A 27,509-nucleotide genomic window follows, 5' to 3' on the forward strand; every position below is an offset into this window, starting at 1 on the left:
TAGACTTCTAAAGTTCTGACCAAAACAACAAAATCGAGAAAAGCCAGAGATTGTAATTGGAAGGGATTTACAGGGGCATACTAGATAAACACATGGGGGAATTTTTATAAGTTATAGTAATATCGCCTCTTCTAAATGAAATGGAAAATCTTACTCATTGATAGTGATTTAACTCATATCTTCTGTCAATTCCTTAAAGATGCAAATTACTTATAGAAGTTATGAAACAAATGATGATGGACCAACCAAAACTTATAAACAACCAATACATAATTTACCGCTGCTAGACTATTTCCCAAAACTTGTAGTAACAACTTGAACCTTGAAAAAACTTGTTTGTTTTGTAAATTAAAACATGAAAAAATGTATTCCGGATTTATATGTTTTGGAAGCAAAAGTTATTTGTTACCTTCCAACAATAATTAGTAGAACAGCACTTTATAAGCATTTCCATGAAACAGAGAGTCCAATCGTGTTGATTGTAACATGTAACTAGTGTCATGACATTTCAACTACTTTGGCGATCTGCATGAGGCTTTGTGATATACGTAACTTGACAAGTTTTAGACATATAATAAAAAAGGGACCAGTGGTGTGAGATTGTCGGGACCGCCCGGAGGAATTTCTTAAAGCGCTCTAGGGCCTTATTTTCTTATATTTCAGGGTCTCTAGACTGGTTAACAAGGGTTTGATGTCAGGTCACAAGCTATGGGACCTTAACGCAATATTGGCTCAATAAGAACACCAATTGGAGCAATAGCTAGTTGAGTCAGCAGATTAGTTAAACGGTGTAGTTTTGGCTTTCTTTAGCAATAGCAATACGATGCCGTTCCACTTAATAAGGCATCTAGTAGTTAAATTCTGTTGCTAACTGCCTGGCTAGTTGGTTAGGTTGGTTATTAAAGTAGGGCCCACATGTAATGGAAGGATACGGAAATTAATCACAGACTTTGCCGTTCTTCAATCTTGTTTCTACTTTCTCTCTCTAACCTTCTCTGTTCTTCCTCCCAAACCTCCCAATTTCCCTAATTCTTGATTCTTCTCAATTAATATTTCTCCAATTCTTCCATCATTCCAGAAATTAACCTTGAGGTCGTGACAAAGTGGTATCAGAGCAGGCAATCCTTGGAACTGAACCACAATCATGGCAGAAAGTACCAGATTCCGCACCATAGAAGAACAGGTGAGGAAACAAGAAGCTAAGCTCCAAGAGCTAGTGGAAGCCATTCAGGCGACTAAATCCGAGCACCAGCAGGACAAGGAGGACTTGAAGATGGAGCTTGAAGAGAATAACAAGCGTATGGAGAACCTGATATCAGGAATGGAGCAGAATTTCAATCTAGTCCTTGAGCAGAAATTTAACGACCTACTGTCTAAGCTGTCCTATGGAAATGAGAAGGCAACCGAAGGAGGCGGCAGGATGATAGACCAACCGCCACTTCTACCAACACCACCAGGTCATCAGAGGCTATCAGTGGAGTATGAGACTCAGAGGAACTTCAAGAAGGATTGGAGTAAGTTTCACATTCCGAATCCTCCTAAAATTGACTTGCAAATGTTTGCTGGGGAGAATCCTAGGGAATGGCAATGCAACAAATATTTCCTGAATTATCAAGTTCCTGAAGAACATAGAGTCGACGTAATCGAAATGTACTTAGAAGGCAAGGCTGATAGGTGGTTCCAAGGGGTCAGAATGGAGAGACCTAGACTTAGTTGGGATGAATTTGGGGAATTACTGTGTCTCAGATTCAATGACAGAACTGGTAGAGATATAGTAGAAGAATTTAATAAACTTCAACAAGTAGGTAGTGTGGAAGAATACCAGGAGAAATTCGAGGAATTAAAGGCTTTGATGATGATAAGGAATCGCAATCTAGACGAAAAGTATTTCATCTCTAGTTTTCTAAGTGGACTGAAGGAGGATATCAAACCTATGATTAAGATGTTGAAACCTGTAACTCTGGTTGAAGCATTTGAACTGTCACAATGGCAAGAGTATTCCTTGAAACTGCAGCATAAGAGCTCTAAGGAAAATGTCAAACCTATAGGAGACAACAGGCTGGGGTTGTCCAGAAGTGCTACTACCACCCCAGGGGCTGTTTCATATAAACTTCCCTTCTATAACAGCCAAAAACCTTCTAAGTTGGAAGGTATGCAGGAGGGCACCAAAGATCCTAGGAGGCTTTCTGCACAGGAAATACAGTACAGAAGGAGTAAGGGATTATGCTTCAGATGTGGGGAAAAATACGGAGTGGGGCATCAGTGTAAGGGTGGCCACATGAACTGCTTGAGCATGGAGGAAGAGGAGGAAGTTGCCTTTGAAGATGCTTTGGGGGAACAGGATGAACAAACTGGAAATCCTGGCCAGACGATGGAAATGTCCTTGCATGCCCTGTCTGAGGCACTGAAAAGAAAAACCATTACATTGACAGGAGTTCTGGATGGGGAAGAGGTGCTCATCTTAGTGGATACTGGAAGTTCTGACAGCTTTATCAGTAGTGAGTTGGTCATTGGGATGGACCTCAGGTATCAGTGGGTGGATCAACTTTTTTCTGTGGTCATGGGGGATGGAACGTGTGTTACCAGCAATGCTGTCTGTCCTGGGGTGCAATGGAGTATCAACCAGCATCAATTCAAGTTCAGTCTCAAAGCCATGGAACTGGGAGGATGGGATATCATACTGGGAGTGGACTGGATGACACACTTCAGTCCCATCACCTTTGATTTCCAGCAGCTTAGAATCTCATTACACCATGAAGGAGGGGAGATCCACCTGCATGGCCAGGCAGATAAGTGTGACATGGACTTGATCAGGGGAAAGGATTTGAGGACCTTCATTGAATACAAAAGACAGATGTGTATGGCCATGAGCTTGCATCAGAATAATGAGAGCAGTTCAGATTCCATACCACAGGCAGTGCAGGAACTACTGCAGGAGTTTGAAGATGTCTTTCAAACTCCCAGCTCATTACCCCCTACCAGGAGTGTGGATCATGAGATACCACTTAAACCAGATGCTCAACCTTTCAAGCTCAGACCTTACAGGTACCCTCACTATCATAAGGAGGAGATAGAGAGGCAAGTGACTGAAATGCTACACAGAGGCATTGTGAAGCACAGCAACAGCCCCTTTGCTTCTCCTGTGTTGTTGGTCAAAAAGAAAGAAGGAACCTGGAGATTCTGTGTGGATTATAGAAAGTTGAATGATCTTACTGTCAAGGATAGGTTTCCAATACCCAATGTAGACGAGTTGCTGGATGAGTTAGCAGGAGCAGTATTCAAAACTAAACTGGACCTGACAGCAGGCTACCATCAGATCAGAGTGAAACCACAGGACACTTTCAAGACAGCTTTCCAGACCCATTGTGGACACTTTGAATTCCTGGTGATGCCTTTTGGTCTCACGAATGCTCCTGCCACTTTTCAGTCATTAATGAACCAGGTTTTCCAACCTTATCTCAGAAAGTTTGTCCTAGTTTTTTTTGATGATATTTTGGTGTACAGCCCCACATTAGAGGAACATCTCCAGCATCTGAGAACTGTAATGGACATATTGCGAGAGAACCAGTTATATGTGAAGAAATCCAAATGTGCATTTGCTCAGGAAAGGATAGACTATTTGGGGCATACCATTACTGAGCAGGGAGTGAGAATGGATGACTCCAAGGTTAGCAGCATTTTACAGTGGCCTGTACCAACAACTGTCAAGGAGTTGAGGGGGTTCTTGGGACTAACTGGCTACTACAGGAGGTTTGTAAGGCAATATGGACAGGTGTGCAAACCTTTGACTGAACTACTCAGAAAGGACAACTTCAAATGGAGTATACAGGCACAAGCAGCTTTTGAGCACTTGAAGGAATTAATGTGTTCAGCTCCAGTCCTTAGTTTACCAGACTTCAAGAAGGCATTTGTAGTGGAAACAGATGCCAGTGGAGGGGGAATTGGGGCAGTCCTAATGCAAGAAGGGCACCCCATTGCTTTCTTGAGCAAGGCCCTATCACCTAAGAATTTAGGACTATCAGTCTACGAAAAGGAACTTCTTGCCTTGGTTCTGGCAGTCACAAAATGGAGGCATTACTTGGTGGGGAGTCACTTTGTAATTAGAACAGATCATCAGTCACTAAAATACTTGTTGGATCAGAAACTGCATACTGCTCTACAGCATAAGTGGATGACAAAACTGATGGGCTGGATTATGAGATACAGTATAGGAAGGGCTCTGAAAATCAAGTTGCAGACGCCTTATCTAGGAGGCATGAAGCTGAGTCAGTTAGTACGAATGGATCCTGCCTAGCTATCACTGCTGTTAGACCAGGCTGGTTGGAAGAACTGCAGAAAAGTTATGAGGAGGATGATCACTGCCAAACAATCATGGCTCAGCTACTGTTGGACTCCACTGCTTACACTGATTACAACTTGGTGGATGGAGTGCTAAGATACCAAGGGAAGATATATGTGGGAAGTGCCAATAACACTAGGAACCAAATCCTGCAAGTACTTCATGGCTCAGCAGTTGGGGGGCATTCAGGACAGAAGAGTTGTTGGCAAAAGATTAAGTCACTGTTTTACTGGCCAGGCATGAAACAAGAAGTAATCACATTCATACGAAACTGTGACACATGCCAAAGGAATAAATCTGAGCATGTACCTTATCCTGGCCTGCTGCAACCAATTCCCATTCCAACACAGGCTTGGACTCACATTTCCATGGACTTCATTGAGAAGCTGCCTAAGTCTCAAGGAAATGACACCATACTAGTGGTGATTGACAGATTCACTAAATTTGGTCATTTTATTAGGCTCACTCATCCCTTCACTGCCAAAGTAATAGCACAAGTTTTTCTGGACAACATATTCAGAATACATGGGTTGCCTGAATCCATCATTACTGACAGAGACAAGGTCTTCACCAGTGGGTTTTGGAAGGAATTATTTAAGGTGCTGGGAACAGACTTGCATTATACGTCCTCTTATCACCCCCAATCTGATGGTCAGAGTGAGAGGCTCAATCAGTGTGTGGAAAGCTACTTGCGATGCATGACAGGAGAAATGCCATCACAGTGGAGCAAATGGCTACCTATGGCTGAATGGTGGTACAATTCTACCTATCATTCCAGCCTCAAAATGACACCCTTCGAAGCACTGTTTGGATACAAGCCAGTACCTCTACCATTGGGGCCTTACTTAGACTCTGTGGTACCTGCAGCTGCCAACCTGCTCCAGGAGAGAAATAGAATCTCTACTTGCATCAGGGACAACTTAGCTAAGGCTCAGCAAAGAATGAAGTACTTTGCTGATCAACATAGGACCGAGAGGGAATTTGCTGTTGGGGATTGGGTGTTTCTGAAACTTCAACCATATCGACAACAAACAGTGGCAGTAAGGAAGTGCCTTAAGCTATCTGCGAAATACTATGGACCATTTGAAGTGGAGGAGAAAGTTGGTTCAGTGGCTTACAAATTGAAGTTACCAGCAGGCACGAGGTTGCACCCTGTGTTTCATGTCTCACTGCTCAAGAAGAAGCTGGGCACACTGCGAGGGAGCTCTATCAATCTGCCAGAATTAGATACACAAGACCAGTGTCCATTGCAGCCCGAGGCAATCCTAAGTAGAAGAGTCATTTTGCGCAATGAGCAACCTGTCATTCAGTTCTTGATCAAATGGAGTCAATTGGAGGCAGAGGAAGCTTCTTGGGAGGATAAGTCTTTCATCGAACGACAGTTTCCTGTATTTCAGACTTGAGGACAAGTCTGTTCTTAAGGGAAAGGGATTGTCAGGTCACAAGCTATGGGACCTTAACGCAATATTGGCTCAATAAGAACACCAATTGGAGCAATAGCTAGTTGAGTCAGCAGATTAGTTAAACGGTGTAGTTTTGGCTTTCTTTAGCAATAGCAATACGATGCCGTTCCACTTAATAAGGCATCTAGTAGTTAAATTCTGTTGCTAACTGCCTGGCTAGTTGGTTAGGTTGGTTATTAAAGTAGGGCCCACATGTAATGGAAGGATACGGAAATTAATCACAGACTTTGCCGTTCTTCAATCTTGTTTCTACTTTCTCTCTCTAACCTTCTCTGTTCTTCCTCCCAAACCTCCCAATTTCCCTAATTCTTGATTCTTCTCAATTAATATTTCTCCAATTCTTCCATCATTCCAGAAATTAACCTTGAGGTCGTGACATTTGACTCTGCTGTTCTACTAACCGTGCTAAAATATTAGTTATTTCCTGGATTGCATTGCTACCTGATCTCCTACTTTGACCCTTGATTCACGTTGTTTTCGGCCGGCCGCTGCACCTCATTCTTCTCTTGGTTCCTGTACATTTAAGGTTTACAATAAACGAACACCCTAAATGCCCTTAGTTTACAAATTTATATTACTTTCCTATGCAATTGTAAAATATATAGCAAAAATATGATAAAAAGATCAAGTTTTCAATAACTATATATTTATTATTTAATAAGCAATTATTACAATAGTTTTATCACCATGATGTGCTATCGTACATGGTGCTTTACTTGTGAAACATATTCATTCTAAATTAGACAAGAAAATAATAATGTTATGATTCTTTTAGAGTTTGTGAAATTCCGATTTGTTGGAATTATCATAGTTTAGCAGTAGTCTTGAACATTTTCTTTCTAAGTTATTGTTGCTTTTGATACAAAGAAAAAAATAGATTAACAAAAACATTGGATCACATTCAAAGTTGTCAAAAGAAAAAGATCACTACTTCAACATCTGGTAATGATAGCGACTAGAGTTAGTACTTATAGCTTAAAATATATAAAACTAGCATGGTTCTGGCCGCGCTATGCAGCGGCCTACCCACTGGTATGAACAGCTTAATCCGTAACAATGAGGATAATTTCCTAAAACATCATCATGTATATATAGGCTCAAGAGATAAATACTATGCAAATCACAATAATACATTACATAAACTCAATCATTCATGTCTTAGTAGAATAGATACTTGGATGCCAGCCACAGTTACATATTAGGAGGCTTAAATAAGCTTCATTGCCTAATGAAGTACAGCATTGACGGTTAAACTATTACTAAGTATATTACAATCCATTACTTTTTAAGTCAAAAGAATAATGGATCATAATATAATTCAAAAGATATTGTCTAAGCAATGGAGGAAAGGCAATGAACAAAAGATTTAACAAAAGTACAGAAATAGGCCATATTAGTCTTCTTTTGCTTTAGCTTTCTTGGTTGGACTGTCTTTGATATTTGCAGGTGGACCATACAGTTTTGCAGGTTCTTTGGCAAACTCTTCAGGAGCCTTTGTTGGATGTTTAGCATGTGTGTCTGCTGGTAAATCTTCTGGAAACTCAAGGCTTCGTTTTGCTCCACTGGTTGCAGATGTCTGGCTGTCTTTGTAAGAACTGGCTCCAGCAATTTCTTCAAGTACCAACTTTGTGTTTGGTGTGAACAATTGAAGCTTATTTAAGTCAGCATATTTAAGTTTGTCTTTTTGTTTCTTTCCAACATTCTTAGATCAGGGGAATCATCAAACATTTCATCTATCAATCTAAAACCTGTACTAAATTTTCTTTTTTTTTTTTCATTTTGAAACACAAAAAATCAAAATCTAATTTTACTATAAACAAAGCAAAATGCTAATCCAAAGGCACACAAAATGACAGAATCAAAGCATCCTAGAATAGCTAAAACTAAGTAATATATATAAAATGACAACCTTAATAAGCCAAAGGACAATGATACTAAATGATGTAATTATTGAATAGATAAGCAACTAACAGCATCATGCAACATTTGAAATAAAAAACAGAGGGAAAAGTAAACTATCATAGCATAACATCAAACACATCGCATTCCTTAATTAAGAGAAAGCAATAAACAGAGGCAACAACAGTGAAAAAAAACTTGCAGTTCAAAATAGAAGGTGATAAAATAGAAACATACCTATATTTTCTTTGCTCGCCTGAATGTTGGCAAAAGTCCGGCAGCATTTTGAAAATAATATAAAAACAGAGAAAAAAAGTAAACGTAAGCTAATCGAAAAAATAGCATCATAATTATTCTTTTATTTATAATATCAAACACATGGCAGTCTTTAATTAACGGAAGGTAAGAACATGGCAATAAATATAAATAATAAATAAACAGAAGGTAAGAACATTCATCAAACTAAAAAATTGCAACTTAATATGCTGACTGAAAAATTGACAGAAACTAAAATTAGTTGCTCAAACTAAAATTTGCAACTCAGTCATCAAACTAAAACTAAAAAATTGCAGCTCGAAATAGAAGGAAAGAGAATATGAATTACCTAGATTTTCTTCGCTCGTCTGCTGAATACCGGCAAAACTGGGAAACAGAGGTATATATAGAGCTGGAAATAGTAAGTTCTGAAAGCTATAGCATAGATGATAAGGCGGTAGAACAGCCATCCCTAAAATGAGCTGATTTTGGGGAAAAAGAGATTTGAGTGAGCTGTTTTTTGGGGAAAAAGAAGAATTCACGCGAATGTGGATGATTTTTTGAGAGGTAATCGAAAAGAAGTACAATTAGTTGGTGGAAGTACAATTAGTTGCTCGAGGAATTGACAGAAAATTGAAGATTTTGCAGGCTTCTAGATTTGGGGGGAAAAAATTTTACTGACCTAATTTTTGGGGCAGGACAAAAATTCACGTGCGTGTGGAGGATTTTGTGGGTTGCAATCAAAAGGAAGGACAATTGGTTGTTGAAGGAATTGGTAGAAAACTGAAAATTTTGCAGGCTGATTCGACGGGAAGAAAGCGGCTATTTGAGAGAAAGAAAGAGGCTATTCGACGGGAAAAAAGGGAAAGGGCAAAAGGGGGAAGGAAATTCTGGTAAATGAAGAAGAAGGAAGCTCGATGACTAATAAGACCATTAAGCTACTGTTGACTAACTTACTTCATGAGTCATCAGTCATACTAATCATGCTAACAGGCAGGAACATTACTTCTAACGGGTATGACTGCATTAATTTGTATAATTATATAATTAATAATATAATGTAATTCAAAACAGCCCATGTGATAAAAAAATCCACAAATAGTCTACAATTATTGCATTTGACCAGAAAATTATCAAAGAGATATTTTCAAATATACAAAAATAACACTAAATAGTTAGCAACTATTTAATGAGCTAGTTTTCATAAAAAGATTCAATTGACCTTTCAAACCAATCAAAAGGAACAAATAAAAATAATTATATAATGTAATTCAAAACAACCCATGTGATAAAAAAACCCACAAATAGTCTACAATTATTTGCATTTGACCAGAAAATTATAAAAGAGATATTTTCAAATATACAAAAATAACACTAAATAGTTAGCAACTATTTAATGAGCTAGTTTTGATAAAAATATTTAATTGACCTTTCAAATCAATTAAAAACCAATCAGAAGGAACAAATGAAAATAATTATATAATGTATTATATAATGTAATCCAAAACAACCCATGTGATAAAAAGGTCCAAATAGTCTACAATTATTTACATCTGACCAGAAAATTATAAAAGATATATTTTCAAATATACAAAAATAACCCTAAATAGTTAGCAACTATTTAATGAGGTAGTTTTCATAAAAGGATTCAATTGACCTTTCAAACCAATTAAAAACAAAACAAAATGAACAAATAAAAATAATTAAACCATTGTTACCAATTAGCCCCTAAATAGTAAGGAACTATTAAGACCTTTAATTTCAAGACCAAGGCTCAAATAGGCATTTCTCACTCTTTAAATCCCAAAAATCAGAAAACAAACTCCTTCCTAACTCCTTCCTCTAACAATATATTGACACTTGGCATTCAAGGGAGAACTTGAGTTGTTCTCTTATCTAGTAGGTAAGAAAAAGAAGGAATTAGAAGAGAAAAGGAAAAGAAAAAGTAATTATAAATTCCATTTTTTCTATATCCATACATAACATTATAACAAGGGAGTTTTATTAAAATAATAAGGTTAATATTGTCATTTTAATTAGATAAGGAAGGTAGGTGTAATTTCAAAATTCTCAAGAAACATAATAAAATTATTAAAAAAACCTCAGGGGAGGTTTTTAAAATTATCCCATTAAAAAAAAAACACGGAGGGAATTACTATTGTTATTTTTATAAGTATTTACTTTCTAAGTTTTGTAACGGGTGTCCATTGACTACTCGTTAATATATCTAAAATTTATCTAACAATTATTATCCTCCATTGTATTTATATACATTCTCTGTTTAATCTTACATACTCTTTCTTATATTTATTTATTTTTTTTGGGTTGGTTGATGCAATATTTTACAATTTGGAAGAATCAAGAAAGAGAAAAGGAGGAGTCTGGTTGAACATGAATCAAGAATACAGGCCCTTCCAGCCCTTTTCAGTCCTTAACCTTGATCCCTCATCATCATCATCATCTGGATTCATCACTTGTTGTTACAGTGGTAGTAACAGTAATAGTACTAAAAAAAGTACATCAGCTGGATCAATCAGTGAAGTCAGGTGGGACACCTGTGCTTCCTTAAGTTAATCCATATGGGAACAATTAATTGGCTACTTGATATTCCCCCTGCAACTCCTCCTTCTTCCCTTTTCTTTTTTGTCTGTCAGTTGATGATCCTCATTTCCTCTCCTTTCATCTTCTTCTAAAACCCTATTCCCCCCTTTTCATTTCCCACCTTTTCTTTTTAATTTTAATGGCGATGTTGAACATTCTACTGATGACCGAGCTTGTCGCATAATGAGAAGAAACTGAATCTAAGTTTCATAACCCAAAAAAAAAAAAAAAAAAAATCAAAAGGGAAGTTTCGAATTGGTGGAGCAAACATGGCGGTTACGGAGGAAGAATCGTCATCGCCGTCTTCCTCGTCGTCGTCGTCCTGGCCTGGAGCCAACTCTAAATTACGCTCCTCTGCCTCTCACCACTCCTATTATCTCGCCAAGTCTGTGCTCCGTAGCAGCGTTGTTCTTCAGCTTGTCCGCGGCCACATCCGCTCCCCTTTCTCCAACGACGTCGTCCTTGGCAAGGTTCCGCCCCCGCTCCCTATCCCTCTATCGTTATTGCTCTTACTTTTTTGATGATTGCTTCCATCCACTTTTTTCTTTGTTGGAAATTCTCTGCTTTCTATGTACACATCTCTAGTCGTCCAGGGTGCTTCATTTAGGCTGTAGAAACTGAATCAAATGCTAGATATTCATTTATGTTTTGCATTGTCATCAAGAAATCACATTACTCTGTGTGTCAGACAAGTAAATTTCATTTATTATTATTATTATTAGTATTGTTTATTTATTTTAAGTTCAAGTGTATTCTATATGATGGTTTGCGCCTATATGTGTTAGGGCGAATTGCCAAATCGAGACATTTAGAAAGGCTAATGTAAAAGCCCTGTCATGTACTAGGGCTGTTGGAACAGCTTTATCATGTAAAATCAAAGAGAAGCATTAGTTGGACGATAGGACTCTTTCAGTTGGAACGGTAGTTGAGCAGATAATGAAAAAGCAATAAGTGGCCATATACTAGGTTCTACACTTAAAAAACACTTAAAAAAAAAGAAAGAGAAATTTGTGTGTGTGTGTGTTTTTTTAATTCCTTGTGGGGGTTCTAGACCCCAACGTCGTGCTTGCAAGAAGATTAGTGAAATTCAATACTGAACTGAAGTCATATATCATTGATTTGAAAACTGAGTATACCATGTTGGTTGAGCTAAACTCCTTTTTCAATGCATGAGTTTTAACACAAATATGGGCATTTGGTTCAGGAAACATCTGTAGAGCTGGTAATTATTGATGACGATGGAGCATTGCAATCTGTTTGTGAGCAGCCTGTTTTTGGCACAATAAAAGATCTTGCTATCCTCCCTTGGAATGAGAGGTTTCACCATTCGCAAAACCCTCAGGTAATTAATTCATCAAATTTTCATTTTGAATTTTTTTTTTTGCTTTCCTCATCTTGGAATTTTATGTCTCCCTCTGGTTCTTTTACAGATTCGGGGGAAAGACGTTCTGGTTGTAATTTCTGATTCAGGGAAGCTTTCCTTTCTCAGTTTTAGCAGTGAAATGCACAGGTTGTCTTTGTGCTTAAGAATTCTTTCTGTAGCTTTTGCTCTAGTACTTCCTGAAGGCTCAAATGCTCGTACTTTTTTTAGTACTTCATTTTACTATCTTTCATTCACTTAACACATTTTAGCAGTTTTAGCAGTTTTAGAAAGACGTTCTGGTTGTAATTTCTGATTCAGGGAAGCTTTCCTTTCTCAGTTTTAGCAGTGAAATGCACAGGTTGTCTTTGTGCTTAAGAATTCTTTCTGTAGCTTTTGCTCTAGTACTTCCTGAAGGCTCAAATGCTCGTACTTTTTTTAGTACTTCATTTTACTATCTTTCATTCACTTAACACATTTTATCTTCCCACAGAAGGCTTACTTTTGTACTTCTTATTATTGTAGGTTTTTCCCCTTAACGCACGTGCAACTTTCGTCCCCAGGAAATGGAAGGGATCAAATTGGAAGGATGTTGGCTGTTGATTCCAAGTGAGTTCTTGTGTTGATTTCGACTTGAGACTGGATTTTCTGGGAGTTTAATTTGTGATTTTTTTTTTACTATTTTTCTGTGCAGTGGTTGTTTCATTGCTGCAAGTGCATATGAGGACAAATTGGCTCTTTTTTCAGTGTCACTTTCTTCTGGCAGTGATGTCATCGATAAGGTTAGAAAATTATATTCAGGAATCTATTCTAAAGTTGTATTTGGTCGAATGTGGTTGGATATGGTGATCGATGCTTCTGATGTGTAATTCTTTCATGACTCTTTTCTTTTGTTAGAAAATCTTTTTGCCCCCTGAAAATCAATGCAATGACAAAGGTTTTCCAAGTGTTTGTGGTACTATATGGAGCATGTGCTTTATCTCAAAAGATCTTCGTCAACAAAGTAAGGAGCGCAGCCCTCTATTAGCAGTTATTCTGAATAGGTAGGATGATTAATACATCTGCAAGAGAGATTGAGAACTGTATTTCTGAGTACTTAATGCCTGTGCCTACGCCTGTCAGTTCCTTGGTCTTTTTTTGGTTGCTGGAATACTCCTATCATCTGAATCATTTGCATTTGAGATCCTGATAAGGTTTGGTTGTGCTGCTGCAGGAGGATGTCATATTATCGGAATGAACTTCTTCTATTAGAGTGGAATCTCAGGGAGCAGGCTGTCCATGTAATATTCCGTTATGATGAAGCTGGACCTCTAGCACATCACGTAGTTGAAGTTCCTAATTCTTATGGATTAGCTTTTCTGTTCAGGGCTGGTGATGCACTATTAATGGATTTTAGGGATGCTCACAACCCTTCTGTAATTTTTAGAACTAGCTTGGATTTTATACCGGCTTCAGTGGAAGAGCAGAATTTTGCGGAAGATACTGCTACAATTAGAATTCCCGATATTATTGATGAAGAAGGAATGTACAGTGTTGCAGCCTCTGCATTGCTGGAGCTGAGTGACATGCGTAAGAGTGATTCAATGGATATTGATGCTGACACTAGCATAAAGCCAGGTTCTAACTATATTTGCTCCTGGAGCTGGGAGCCAGGGAATGTGGACAATCCGAGGATGATTTTCAGTGCAGACTCTGGAGATCTTTTTATGATTGAAATTTCTTCTGATTCTCATGGCCTGAAAGTAAATCTATCTGATGGTCTTTACAAAAGTTTACCTTCAAAGGCATTATTGTGGGTTGAGGGTGGGTTTTTGGCTGCAATTGTTGAGATGGGTGATGGAATGGTTTTAAAGCTGGAAGATGGAGGGCTATATTACAGAAGCCCAATTCAAAATATTGCACCAATTTTGGACATGTCAGTTGTTGATTATCATGGTGAGAAACATGACCAAATGTTTGCCTGTTGTGGGATGGCACCAGAGGGTTCATTGCGGATTATCAGAAGTGGTATCAGTGTGGACAAATTGTTGAAAACTGCCCCTATTTATCATGGTATAACTGGCACTTGGGCACTTAAAATGAATGTTACTGATACGTGTCATTCTTTCCTAGTGCTATCATTTGTTGAGGAGACCAGGGTGCTTTCTGTTGGTGTAAGCTTTTCTGATGTGACAGATTCAGTTGGTTTCCAACCAGATGTCTGCACACTGGCATGTGGTCTGGTGGCTGATGGTTTGCTGGTGCAAATCCACCAAAATGCGGTCAGACTCTGCGTGCCTATTAATGTAGCCCAATCTGAAGGTGTTCCCATGTCTTCTCCAAGTTGTTCGTCGTGGGGTCCTGATAATATGAGCATAAGCTTAGGAGCAGTTGGGCATAATGTGATAGCTGTGGCAACCTCTAGTCCCTGTGTCTTGTTTATTCTTGGTATCAGGTCCTTATCAACTTATTGTTATGAAATAATCCAAATGCAACAAGTGAGGCTGCAGAATGAGTTGTCCTGCATCTCAATACCTTCAAGACATCTAGAGCACAGATCATTACCATCCCAAATGAACTTCAGAGATACTAGCCCTGCTGTTGGGTTGCCGTCTGGAGTGGACATCAATAATGCCATTATCATCGGCACACACAAACCTTCAGTTGAGGTTTTGTCATTTTCCCCTGATACGGGTCTGCAAATTCTTGCTATAGGGACCATCTCTTTAACAAACACCATGGGAACGATTATCAGTGGCTGTGTTCCTCAAGATGTACGGCTTGTACTAGTTGATCGGCTTTACATTCTTTCAGGGTTGAGGAATGGTATGCTTCTTAGATTTGAATGGCCTCCTGATTCGGCTATCTCCCCCTCTGATTACACAGTTATGGGTTCCTGCTTGGTAAATTCATTGGGTTCAGCAATGTCTACTCCTCCAAGCAACAGAGGGTCCTTGAGGTCCTTTTCCAGTTTCTTGGAGAAGACAAGAGACAGCTTTCCTGTTCACCTTCAGCTTATTGCCGTTCGCCGCATCGGCATTACTCCTGTTTTTCTGGTTCCATTAAGCGATTACCTTGATGCTGACATAATTGTTTTGAGCGATAGGCCATGGTTACTGCAGACTGCAAGGCACAGCTTGTCATATACATCCATCTCTTTTCAACCTTCCACACATGTCACTCCAGTTTGCTCAGGAGAATGTCCTAGGGGAATTTTATTTGTTGCAGAGAATAGTCTTCATTTGGTGAGGAATATTATGAATTTACGTTATTAATCAGAAATACTTAATGATCCTCTTAGTAACTTTTTCTTTCTGGGGGTTTTATACTACAACAATCTATACTATAATTTGCAAAAGGAATACTTCTGGTCCTGTATTATGTCCTTTGAGGTTTTCTATTTTGCTGGTCTATGTTAAATGTTTCTGTAGTATGTTTGTGAATCTATTTTCCCAGTTTCTATTCGTTTGTGCCTTGCGGAAAGATCTCGATAACCCACCCCCGAGTATATGCTTCAACAGGAATCATAGATTTGAAACCTCTGGTAAAATGCCCGCCTGTAATGTAACCCAGCAGATAAAGTACATTAAATAGTCCAGGGATTGGCAACTACCGATTCAGTGACTCTGGCACTGAGTATTTGTAGTGGATTAGCGGAAGGGTATCTTTCTTGTGGTTGGATCAGTGTTAAATTATGTAATACAAGTAACATATGCCCGACCTAAGATATATCTAGTTTCTGAGCTTACAGTTGATTGAGAGAAATTTGAAGGCTTTCTTTTCAGCTCTGGGTTTCCCTATAGAGAAATATGTTCATGTCAACAATTCTGTAATTCCCATTTCGCAAAGTAATGGTATCTCTTATCTCATTCTTTTCTTTTTGTTTTGTCATTTTCCGTGGGAAAGGGGACAAATGTCTTGCTCATGTAGTTTTTCTATTGATTTTTACGCCGAACCTATTACACTTCGGTTGAAATAGAGAAGATATTGATGCTTGATATTGTTAGTAGACTTGTAGCCATTTCTTTTTTATTCTGCTGAGGTGATATATGATTAAAATGTTTTAGGTGGAGATGGTGTCAAGTAAGAGGCTTAATGTGCAGAAGTTTCATCTTGGAGGCACACCAAGGAAGGTTTTATACCACAGTGAAAGCAGATTATTACTTGTCTTGAGGACTGAATTGCAAAATGATTCATATTCATCTGATGTATGCTGTGTAGATCCTCTCAGTGGGTCATTATTGTCATCCTTTAAGTTTGAACCTGGGGAGACAGGTAAATGCATGGAATTGGTAAAGGTTGGACATGAACATGTTTTGGTGGTTGGAACTAGCCTATCTGCTGGCCCTGCTATAATGCCTAGTGGTGAAGCTGAAAGGTTAGCTATCATCTGTGCTCACATTTTCTTCTAGGTTTCTTCTCCAGTGATTCAGTGTAGTGTTTATTGCTGTTATGAATTTTTATTAGAAATTGAAACACTTGTTATCACCACTGTACTGATACATATTTGAAATTTTCTTTTGGTTGTTTATGTCTTTTAATTGGTTTACTTGTCTCCTACAATATTTAAGTGTCTATTGTCGATGAACTGGCTTGACCGTTGTAATCCTTGTGGCTTTGATGTGTTGATGCTGTGGTGCTTGCATTATAATCAGCTTGGTCTTAGTCTATATCTCACCAATACGTTTTTTCCCCTAAGATTATGGATACATGGATCTGTATTAATGCTACCCCTTGTTTTTATTTATTTGTTATTTATTTATTTTTGTTTTTTATGATGTCTGGTGTTAACTGAAGCTATGTTTAACAGCACAAGTGGCCGTCTGATAGTCCTATGCCTTGAACACACACAAAATTCAGATACTGGATCCGCTACATTCAGTTCAAGGACCTTTTCATATTCTCAGCGAAGTTCACCATTTCGTGAAATTGGTGGGTGCTCTGCTGAACAGCTCTCTAGTGGTAGTATTTGTAGCAGCCCAGATGATGATAGTTCTGATGGTATCAAACTGGAAGAATCTGAAGCATGGCACTTACGATTAACTTATTCTACCATTTGGCCTGGAATGGTACTTGCTGTATGCCCATATCTTGATCGATATTTCTTGGCTTCTGCTGGTAATTCTGTAAGTCAAATAATCCTTTTATCTATCTACTTTGTTACAAGTCAAAAGTGACTGTTCTACAGATCATAAGGTGAGATTTCTGGCCTTTTCTGCAGTTCTATGTCTGTAGTTTTCCAAATGATAACCTCCAAAGGGTGCGGAGATTGGCTGTAGGAAGAACACGCTTTGTGATTATGACGTTAACTGCACACTTTACCAGAATTGCTGTTGGTGATTGCCGTGATGGCATTCTCTTCTATTCCTATCATGAAGTAAGTGATTGCTATTTGGTTCTGCTTTTCTAGCTTGGTAATTGTACTCTTCTTTTCGAAGTTTTGCTTATGTTTGCTAAGCCATAAATTCCATTGAACAAGAGTTTCGGAGTGTTTTGTGGTACCTTACTAGCCTGTTACGCGAATTCCAAGGCGCTTTGCAGTTTACTTCTGAAAGATAGGCAAATTAAGATGTTGAAATGAAAACAAATGACAGGAAACTGCTTATATTTAGGAATTGGAAATAAGTAAAGATGGCCATCCTATACCATTTCCAAGATGCTAATCAATGATGTAGAGTTTCCTAGATACAAATCAATGATGAATTGCTGTTATTGATATTCCATCGATATAATCTTTATATAACATTTGAAGTGAGTTTTTTGTGTCATATTGAAGAATTTTTTAAAGAAGAATGCACCAAAATCTTGTACTTACATAAAGGTTGCTTCCTTGACCTTAACACTTGCTATGTTGCTATTGCATCACTTGGTCATGAGGTCTCATGTCAAAGTGCGAAGAAAGAAAAGACTGAAAAAACTCATCAGGATGAACCAAATCAAGAGCTAGCATATCCTTCTGAATACAAAAAAACAAGTCTCCCATGTCAAGTGTAAGCTGAATTGTGACGGATGTTAAGTTTGCAAAAGTTCTTTGACCAGAAGTTTAGAAGATGACATTTTGGTTAACATACTTGATTTAGCGTTTTTTAGGACGGGAATTTTATCTGGAAATGGATGAAAACTCGCAGAACCAAGAAAAATAATCCTCCACTAATTTGTAGACAATGTTCGCCTATTTGGTCTGCAAAAGGAGAACTTTTATTGAGTTGCTCCTGCAGGGCTAAGCTGGAGATTCTTTTAATCCTCTACATTGTTTTCTAATATATGGTCATATCTTTGACACATGCTTATATTTGCTTTGATGCTCAAGAGATATTGTCCATTTTACTACTATTGAATTATGAATTTTGTTTTATGACATGGTATGGTAAACCAATTATTTCTGGTGATCACCACCTATTTGTTTTTGGTGCAGGATGCAAGGAAACTCGAACAAGTCTATTGTGATCCAGTTCAGAGGCTAGTTGCTGATTGTATTCTTATGGATGTTGATACTGCTGTTGTATCGGATCGGAAGGGGAGCATTGCAGTCTTGTCTTCTTCAGACCATTTAGAGGGTAAAGGTTTCTCTTGGAGAGCTTCTGCGGTGTAGGTCAATGTAATTATTTGGGTTACTTAGTGGTAGATTTTACTAGGATATGGACATTGTTTACTGTCTAAGATTCTGTAGTATTCTCTAGCCTTTTCTCCTCTATTTGTCTTTGAATCATCAAATATTCATAAAATTGACTCTGTGTATTCATGATATTTTTTCTTGCAAATATATGTGTTTTTCCTGGAGTTAGTGGTTACTTCCTGAGATGAGATGTTTTGTTTCTGTAATTGTTTCTCTTCCTCTTTGCTTCTGCACTGGTTTATTGTTTTAATAATCTGTGGTACTTGCTTCATGTTCCAGATAATGCAAGTCCAGAATGCAACTTAACATTGAATTGCTCATATTATATGGGTGAAATAGCCATGAGCATCAGGAAGGTAAGTTCATGTCGAATCAAGTAATTTGCGGATGCCAAAAAAAAAAAAGTCTTGCTTAATAACTTTCAGAAAGAGAGTGACATGTCCTGAAGAATGTTACATTTAGAAATTGCTTTTATAGTGATTACTGTGTGTTTAGTAGAAACAAATTGATACACTGGGGAAGTTCTTGGACTGTAAATTGTTGCAGGTAGAAGGGAGAACTGGCTGAAGGTATAGGAGTGCTAATACCAATTAGAAATTTGTTATTAGTTGTCTTCACAAGCTAAATTTGTTAAGAGCAGCAGATATAGCAGCCAAAGAAAGGTGCTGAGGCTTGCCAGGGGTTGATGAGAGTTGATGTGGATAATCTGTTATTCTTACAAAAGTAACATGATCTACAAGTGTTTATTATAATTTGTTACCATATCAATGCACTTACAACTAGGCTGTTATGGTGAGTAGGCAACCATGAAGTTCAGTTTGGGCAGTTTTATGTTGCATGTTATATTTAATGTCTTTCCGATGGTTGAAGATGTCAGCTGTGCATGGTAAACTAAAGCAGAAAATATCATCTAAAATTTTCTGTGGCCACTGCTAGGAAAATTGTATGTTATGTATTAATGATACGGTGGAGTGGACTCTCTGTAATAAACTTATGATGGGACAGTGTATCGTCCAAGCGTATTGTTTGTAACCACAGCCCTTTGGCCCCATTTGGATTCGGGTGGAATGAATTTACTATTTTGATTCCTGTTAGTTTGAGGACCTTGAACCAAGAAGTAGAATCTAGAAGCTTCAAAAGAAAAAAAAAAAAGAGTTTCTTGACAAGAACAATGCTTGACTTGTTGGGATATCTTATGTTGTAAACACGAGTGAAGCTGAGTTTGGTACTGAACGTAACCTCTCATCTTTAAGGTTGTCAATTGTGGTAGGGCATAAATACTTGCTAACAAGAAAGTTGATATAGGTTTATTCCATATTGTTTTCTTGCTAGTTGATCTGATATCTGCCTCTGTATGTGTGCACTCATAGACAGACCCGGGAACATTTATTTTGAGGGGGCATTTTCTGTATGCTTCTAAACTTATTTGTGTAATATGAGTTTTTTTGTGGGGGTGATAAACATTTAATTTATAAATGATATAAATGAAAATTTTCAAAATCATATGGGGGAAAACTTGATTCTCTGGAAGTCGGGGGGCAGTGGCCCCACTCCCCCACCCTCATTTAGTTGTGTCTACACATGTATTGTATCTTCCTATGCATTTTCCTTGGTTTGAATAACCCTTAAGAACTTGTTGGGATATAGTCTTTGAAGCATACAAACATTTCGAGAGTTGAACAGTGTGTTGCAAACTGTATGGGGAGAGGGAAGGGTGAAGATTATTCAATGCTTCCTTAATATGCTTGTCTCAATAACCATGTCACTTTGGGAACAAATGTTGGAATACCTTTAATAGTCCACAACTTTTGTATCCATGTTGGTGGCAGGGAAACTATACTGCCATCTTTCTAAAAGGCTGATGATGATGGATGTGTTGATAACAGGCAGTTTGAATCATTTTGATGGCTGTTTATTGGTGTTTTGGGTTGATGCTTCTTGTTGTAGGTCGTTTGTGTAATCCTCTTCCTGCATCTAGGCATCCAGACAATTGGGGGTTGGTTGGCTTACACCATAAGACAATGTTTTTGCAATTTGGGCTTTGCTTTATTCACCTCTATATGTTGTAAACTTTTGTACAAGGTATTGACATTGTTACCTTTTAAACATATTGTCTTATCACTTTTACTTTTATCTTGTAGGGATCATTCTCATACAAACTTCCAGCGGATGATGTGTTAAGGGGATATGCTGTAGCTAATACTATCTCTGACCTCTCACATAATAGTATTATGGCCAGTACATTATTAGGGGGTGTTGTGATCTTCATTCCTGTCACAAGGTATTAAATCCATTCCTTTTCCTCATTCGTGCTTCATGTATTCTTTTGGATGTGAATTGGGATGAACTGTCATTACCACATCAGAATACAAGTTTGCTGTCTTTTGTTTGTGAACTTAGCTTTCATTTGCTGTTGAATACATTAAATTGAGAAGAGATACTTGAGCACTCAGTTTCTTCTTGCCCTTGTCTCTTTTCCTTATATAGTGTAGCATTGATTCCTCAAGGTTCTGCAGCAGTTTGTGCTTGGATCCTTGCCTTAGTGTTGGTGCCAGTTCTGTCCATCCTCTTTTAAGCATCACCAACACCCAACCTATTCACCTATTGACAAAAGGAATTTCTATCATCAAATCTGTCGATTTTACTAACCTTTTTTCTAATACAAATTCCTTGTAGTGAAACTTGGGATTTTTTACAACATTTTTTTAAACTCTTTTTATTTGTCGTGTTGGTTAATTATCAGTAGATACTGCTTAAGTGCTGCATTGTATTTGGTTCCCTAAAATTTTGTTAATTGGGGAACCATGAACTTGAAAATTTTTGCCTGACATGCTTGAAATTCAAAGTATAAAGAATAAAGTACTTTAATTTCTTGGTTGATTCCCACTGAAACTGTCAAGCATTTGGTCACTGCAATTTCTTCCGATTTTCTTTGCTTGTGATAGCATGCATGTCTGCTGCATAGCTTTCAGGTAGCTTATTGAATAGCTATTGTTGAGTGATATTCCAGGTTTTCAGTCATGTATTTTGCTCCATGATTGTTTGACGTCTGCATTATGCTGATCTTAAAAAAATTTCCTTTGCTGAATTTTGACATGAGATAATGCTTTAAAGGGCTACAAGCAGGTTATCTGATGGGGCATTAGAATGATTATATTAGGGGTTTTTTAATAACCATGTCAGATCTGAAAATGAGTATACTTGTTAAATGTTTTTCAAATGATTGTGTTTTGAAGATGGAATAAGTTTGAAATTGCAGTAGCAGAAGCTTGACAGGATTCTTCTCACTGAACTTGGCAATTGATAGTGGATTTACTATATCTTTCTCTGACATTTTTGTCCTGAAAACAAATTATAGTATTTCTTTTTATTATATCAAGTGAGTGCCCTCTCTGTTTATTCCCTTCTCACATGTCCAGACCCTTTCTGGTATAAAACCTATCCTATCTGGCACCATGTAAGAAGCCAAATCTTATTTATTCACTTTCAGCAACCTAGGAAGTGGAAGATCCATTTTTATGTTATATATGTAGGTGGTTTTGTTGTAACTATCTCTAGCTTCTCTAGCGAACTGCTTGTGATGGTAGTGCTCCCTAGCAGTTCATGCTGGAGAATGAAGGTAATACACAAGATTTCAGCATAACTCAATGAACATTCTTTGCTGAGAAATGTTAATCCTCAATGTGTTGTAAATTCAAGATGAGATTCTATAAATGTTAATATTTACTTTTTCTGGTTGAACAAAGTCTCTGTTTTTATTACTGAACAAGCTAGCCTGGTGGTTCAGGAGAGAATATGAGCTCTTAGAAGCTGTACAAGCTAGGCTTGTGATTCACCCGTTGACTGCGCCAATCCTAGGCAATGATCATAATGACTTCCGTGGCCGTGAAAGTTCGGTAAGAGAAGCACTTAGTTAACGCGCGCTCTCTCTGTCTCTCAAATTATTTATTTATTTAACATCTGGTATGATAGTTCTACCATATTCTTGTGAGTACTCTATGATTTCCATTTTTGCAAAATAATGGGGATATAGCTGGTTCTGCATGCAGCGGAAGGAGATATTTAACTTTTAGGAATCAAAATGTGAAAACTGATGATTTTTGTCTTAACCAGTTTTATAGTTGTCTGTCGAAACAGTTGACTCTACTTTGGTTTTTGTGAATATGTTAAAATTGACAATCTGTTTGTCACAAGCTCTCGAGGACAATTATGGTTGTTCATAACACTCACTGCAAGGATTTGCGAGTGTATGTTTGGTCTGTGGGTGTGATCCAATTGTTGTGAACTATGTTGTTTATTTTTCATTTTCCTCGGTGTTAAATATCGTAGTAAATTTTAATAATATATGGTTAATAGGTTGGGACACGGAAGATTCTCGACGGTGATATGCTGGCTCAGTTCTTGGAACTGACTAGCATGCAACAGGAAGCCGTATTAGCATTACCTCTCTCCTCACTGAATAAAGTAATGCTGAGTACAAAACAATCACCTCCAAGGATCACCGTTAATCAGGTCGTCCGACTACTTGAAAGAGTTCATTATGCCCTAAACTGATCCCTAAGGTTGTGCTGGACAAGTATTCTTGCAAAGGTTGCTGACGGAGGGATGAGTGCTGGTTGCAGCGTTGAATGGCCACTTGAGGTTTTTATACTCGGTGCAAATTCTGTCGACATTGTTGCAATGGTTTGTTGGTGGTGTCAAATGCCTATTTTTAGGAAATGCGGACTGTCAATGATCAAATACTTCTTCCTAGGCCTTGACTCGGATGTTTTGCTTGATGAATAGGTAAGACGACAGTAAAATAAGAAGTATCTAGGGAAACGTCCTCACGGACTGAATTTGCAGGGTACATGCATAGGAATTTTTTTTCCAAAATGGCTCTCGTGCTTCCTTTTTTCTTTTCCAGATCAATGTAGCAGCATCACTTGTTTGTAAAGAACTTGCACACTTGTGCATAGTTGATTAATTGTAAATAGATAAAATGGTGGTTAAAGGTAGTGAATGTTGCTTTCCAACTCATGGGTTGTGGCCTTTGTTTGCAGTAATCTCAATGTAATTGAATGTAGACCAAATTTTGCACTAGTTTTTTTCCTGCTAAATATTGTCTGTCTATGTAGTTGGAGTGATGATATCTGAAAATGTTCCACTTGGATGTAAATTACCAGTTGTATATTTTGAAGAAAGCACAGATGCCCATGATTGAATACGTGTATGAGAACTAGTCTCTTTGTGATGTCCACGAGTGCCTCTTTGATGTCCAACTTTCCCAGTTTCCGCCTTCTTCATATGCTAATAAAATTGTCTTTCAATATCATAACGTAGAGCAACAGTCCTTTGTTCTGGGCCATGGGTACTTTTGGTCCCAATGTTTAAATTCAGAAGACAATTTAATTTATCAAAGTTTTACAGATATAGACATTCACCATCTTAATTTGCCAACTTGATCTTAAACAATTGTAGTAATAGCTGGAAATTGACTAGTTAGAAAAGGATAATAATTGCCGGCAAGCTTCTTAATTTGCAAGGAAATAAAAAGTATTAATGTCCAAATCCTCTCTCTCTCTAGTCTCTCCTATGCTACTTTCAATGGGACAAAATGAAGTTTCACAGAAGGAATCTGACACAAACATAGAAAAAGGAAGGCCGGTTGGATCGTTGGAGATCCCTTTGGAAAGATTATCATCAGGACAAGACATCCTCGGTTTTGTCCTAATGTATAAAACAGTGAAAGAAGGTCTTGAGTTCAATTAGTTTCTGCAAACTTGATTCACACAAGGGGGAATAAATCAAACTGCAAACAGTGAAACTATGTTGTCAGATGTCAACCGCCAAACAAAAAAAACAAAGACAAAACTATGTTGTCAACTACCCTCCTTTTTTAATCATATCTGAAGTATAAAAATTTCTTCTGGTCACCATCTAACTCATTTTTATCCTTAAGCCGGCTGTTGGTAGTTCATGAGGATTAATCATCATAATTTTTTGAAGCACAATCTACAGTTTTATTTGCCCTTTTCCTTACTTTAGGTTACTCCCTCATTTAAGTGGTTATTCTTTCTACTCGATTTTGTGAACTTCGAACATGGACGATTAGTTCCAAATGAAATCCATGAAAGAACAATATCTTCAGACTCAATGCATAGGATCATGGTTAGCAATATCGGCCAATACCTATACGTATCGGTATCGGCCGAGTTATAACCATAACGGATACGACCTGTATGATATCGATTCCCGAATCGCAGATATGATAATATCCGCGACAGCCCGCTCTGACTCGGTCGATATTGGCGGTTCAAATCCATGGTGCATGGTATTGGCTGATATATCCGAATCAACTCGGATTTAACTCGGATGTTTTTTCAAATTTTGTCTTTTTTGATATTTTCTAATGCGACGCAACCACCACCTGCCGCTGCGAACCATGCATAGGATAGAATTTAACAGACAATTGAACATGATACTTTTATACCCAGATTGAAAGAAAAGAATGTTATACATGTAAACTTGTAGTAACCAACCTCCCTAACATAGCTGTAGTCTGAAAGAGTTCTCGTAAAAGCCGCATACATATACTGGAAATGGGGTGCAAAATGGAGATAAATAAATAGCTTCAACTTTCCAACTTAATCTCTAGAAACAAATTTCACTACGTTTATGAAACTTGATGTCCGGTAATGGTATTGAAGAAGCATGCATGTTATTGAGATACATTACGTACTCAACATGCTTCTAAAATTGTCTAATCACGCCTAAAAACATTGCAAATGATATGGCCAGGAAGGTGGGGGGAAACTTGCAAGGAGATAGGATCATATTCAAATATACATATACATACATATATATATATATATATATATATTTATAGAAGTTGTGTACTGATAAAATACTCACACAAACGCGCAAAACCTTCTTATAAAAGTCTACAAATCAAGTGGAGCAGCTCCATCAGTGCATAAATAAATAACTTGTCAATCTCTACATGCCCTTTTATTCTTCTGAAATCCGAAAAGCAAACACAGGCTGGTTGGCAAGGAAAACATGGATGAACTTAGCAAGTGTGGAAGTGGCATTCTGGAAGCTCTAAACACTAGGGTTTATGGAAATGCCACAAACACTTTAGTTCTCTCGCACGGTTTTGGTGTAGATCAGACAGTTTGGCAGTTCATCATACCAGTCCTAGCATGCTATTTTAAAGTGGTTGTCTATGATTTGGTGTTCTCACCAAACGTCAGTCCCAAACTCTATGACCCCAAGAGGTACTCCCACAACTTCAGTGCCTATGCTGAAGATTTGATTTGCATTCTTGATCAGCTCCATGTCAAGGAAACTGTCTTTATTGGGCACTCCATGTCTGCTATGATTGGATGCATAGCGGCCACAAAGAGGCCTCAACTCTTTCAACACCTCATTCTGCTAAATGGATCACCCAGGTACACGCACAAATAATGTTTGTTGTCTACCCATTTTTTCTTTTCTTTCTTTGGGTTCGTATTTTTAACTATCAAGAATGACTCAAGTGCAACTTGCAGCATATGATGAATGATCTAATAGACCATTCTTGATCACAACCTTCCTTCCTTGAAATTCTGATCCTATCATGATTCCAGGTATCTCGATGCACAGCACTACGAAGGTGGTTTCAGGGAACAAGACCTAAACGCCATTCTAACAAATTTGCAACGCAATTTTTCAGCCTGGGCTCATGATCTGGCCCCTAGTGCCATTGGCGTGAACAATAGTGAAGCTATAGCTAAGTTTGAAGGCACGCTTGCAAAGATGAAACCAGAAATTGCACTTGATGTTGCAAAAACTGTGTTTCTGGGCGACAATAGACATTTTCTGCAACATGTACGCATGCGCAGCACCATCATTCAGCCTGAGAAGGATATCTTTGTCCCGCTGTCAGTTCCACGTTACATGAAGAAGAAACTGCACGCTCAGCTCATAATCCTTGGAATCAGTGGACATTTTCCTCAGCTCACTGCTTATGCTCTGCTTTTACGTGTTATCAAGAATCTTCTCATTTTGAACTCCAATTAAACGAAGCAAAGTTGCAATAATTTGCACTACCAGATGCAAATATGTATCATCCACAGGTGTTATTAGCTTTCACTTAAGGAGGAGAAAGACATGATCAATACAACTTTTTTCAAGTTCTCACTGTTAATAAAAATGCACCTCTAGTCTTTTCAATATGCTAGCAACTTCTGCTATTTTATGAACTCAAGCTCCAAGGAATACAGTCTAAGCAGTGTACCCTTAAAACTGGGGTTTTTGCTAAATCATAATATGAATTAGACTGACTCGCAGAAAAGAATTGCTAAATAATTCTCACCACTCAAAAATTTTTTTCAGCCGCTTTTGGTATACATAATTTACTCTTACAGCATAGACTAAGGTTCAACTATTACAGTGGATCACCTTCGCCAGGATGATGGTACGCTGAAATATCTCAAAGTATCCAACCTTCATCGTTTATACTCTATGCCATATGGCATTTAGAAAAAGTCTCATCTGTCCCCATTTGAAAGTGTACGGCAAAGATTTTCACCACCCCTGTAAGCAACATAATCCTTATGCCGCATCCTCTCACAATTCTTCATGGATGACCAGATCCGTGCCCTTGGAGTATATAACCAGCTATTTGCAAGCCAAATATTTGCCAATTGACCCATCCCCAAGCCCTAGAAAGATAATATTCCTACAGATTCAGTAGGATGCTATCTCCAAATACAAAGGTTTAAATTGATCTCTTTACAAACAGCCAGCACAATCTTCAGGCATGCTTCCCACCATATCGATATCCAATACCACCAAACTGAGTATGAAATTAATTTTCATTTGACGTTGCTCTCAACATACTCTCTTGCTTTTTCTCTCACAGTACTTGCTCTTTCTTCGTCACCAAGAGATTTTTCATACTCCAGATACTTCGTGAATAAGAACTACCAAGAGGATAGCAAGGCAACCAGAGTTAAAATCAATGCAGAGTTT

The 27,509-nt window shown here is 38.0% G+C and overlaps 4 protein-coding genes across 5 annotated transcripts in view; 3 read left to right on the forward strand and 1 right to left on the reverse strand.

The window, feature by feature from the left end:
* Positions 1-1,144: 1,144 nt before the first annotated feature.
* Positions 1,145-4,294, forward strand: LOC113774399. Its single transcript, XM_027318941.1, has one exon. The coding sequence runs from the start codon at positions 1,145-1,147 to the stop codon at positions 4,292-4,294; it is 3,150 nt and encodes a 1,049-aa protein (XP_027174742.1).
* A 6,289-nt stretch (positions 4,295-10,583) lies between these two features.
* On the forward strand, positions 10,584-23,531 carry LOC113774868 (splicing factor 3B subunit 3). Of its 2 annotated transcripts, XM_027319515.1 has the most exons (15): positions 10,584-11,027; positions 11,762-11,899; positions 11,988-12,067; positions 12,443-12,526; positions 12,612-12,699; positions 12,815-12,960; positions 13,131-15,141; positions 15,964-16,274; positions 16,707-17,022; positions 17,118-17,273; positions 18,312-18,453; positions 18,792-18,868; positions 20,654-20,793; positions 22,300-22,408; positions 22,869-23,531. In XM_027319515.1, exons 1-15 carry the CDS (start codon positions 10,827-10,829, stop codon positions 23,064-23,066), a joined length of 4,197 nt encoding a protein of 1,398 aa, XP_027175316.1. In that variant the 5' UTR covers positions 10,584-10,826; the 3' UTR covers positions 23,067-23,531. The 2 variants fall into 2 exon arrangements, with proteins under 2 accessions (XP_027175316.1, XP_027175317.1); XM_027319516.1 differs by lacking the exons at positions 10,584-11,027; positions 11,762-11,899; positions 11,988-12,067 and adding an exon at positions 12,098-12,278.
* Positions 23,532-25,448: 1,917 nt separating this feature from the next.
* Positions 25,449-26,737, forward strand: LOC113775957 (strigolactone esterase D14-like). The gene is made up of 2 exons (XM_027321015.1): positions 25,449-25,945; positions 26,123-26,737. Exons 1-2 carry the CDS (start codon positions 25,554-25,556, stop codon positions 26,553-26,555), a joined length of 825 nt encoding a protein of 274 aa, XP_027176816.1. The 5' UTR covers positions 25,449-25,553; the 3' UTR covers positions 26,556-26,737.
* Positions 26,738-26,817: 80 nt separating this feature from the next.
* Positions 26,818-27,509, reverse strand: part of LOC113775956 (rRNA biogenesis protein RRP5) — a 28,607-nt gene continuing 27,915 nt past the window's right edge. The window contains exon 40 of the mRNA XM_027321014.1: positions 26,818-27,460. Within this exon, the coding sequence (XP_027176815.1) occupies positions 27,353-27,460 (108 nt within the window). The 3' untranslated portion in view covers positions 26,818-27,352. The remainder of the gene's footprint in view (positions 27,461-27,509) is intronic.

Source organism: Coffea eugenioides, chromosome 6 (assembly GCF_003713205.1).
Source record: "Coffea eugenioides isolate CCC68of chromosome 6, Ceug_1.0, whole genome shotgun sequence".
Taxonomy (NCBI): domain Eukaryota; kingdom Viridiplantae; phylum Streptophyta; class Magnoliopsida; order Gentianales; family Rubiaceae; genus Coffea; species Coffea eugenioides.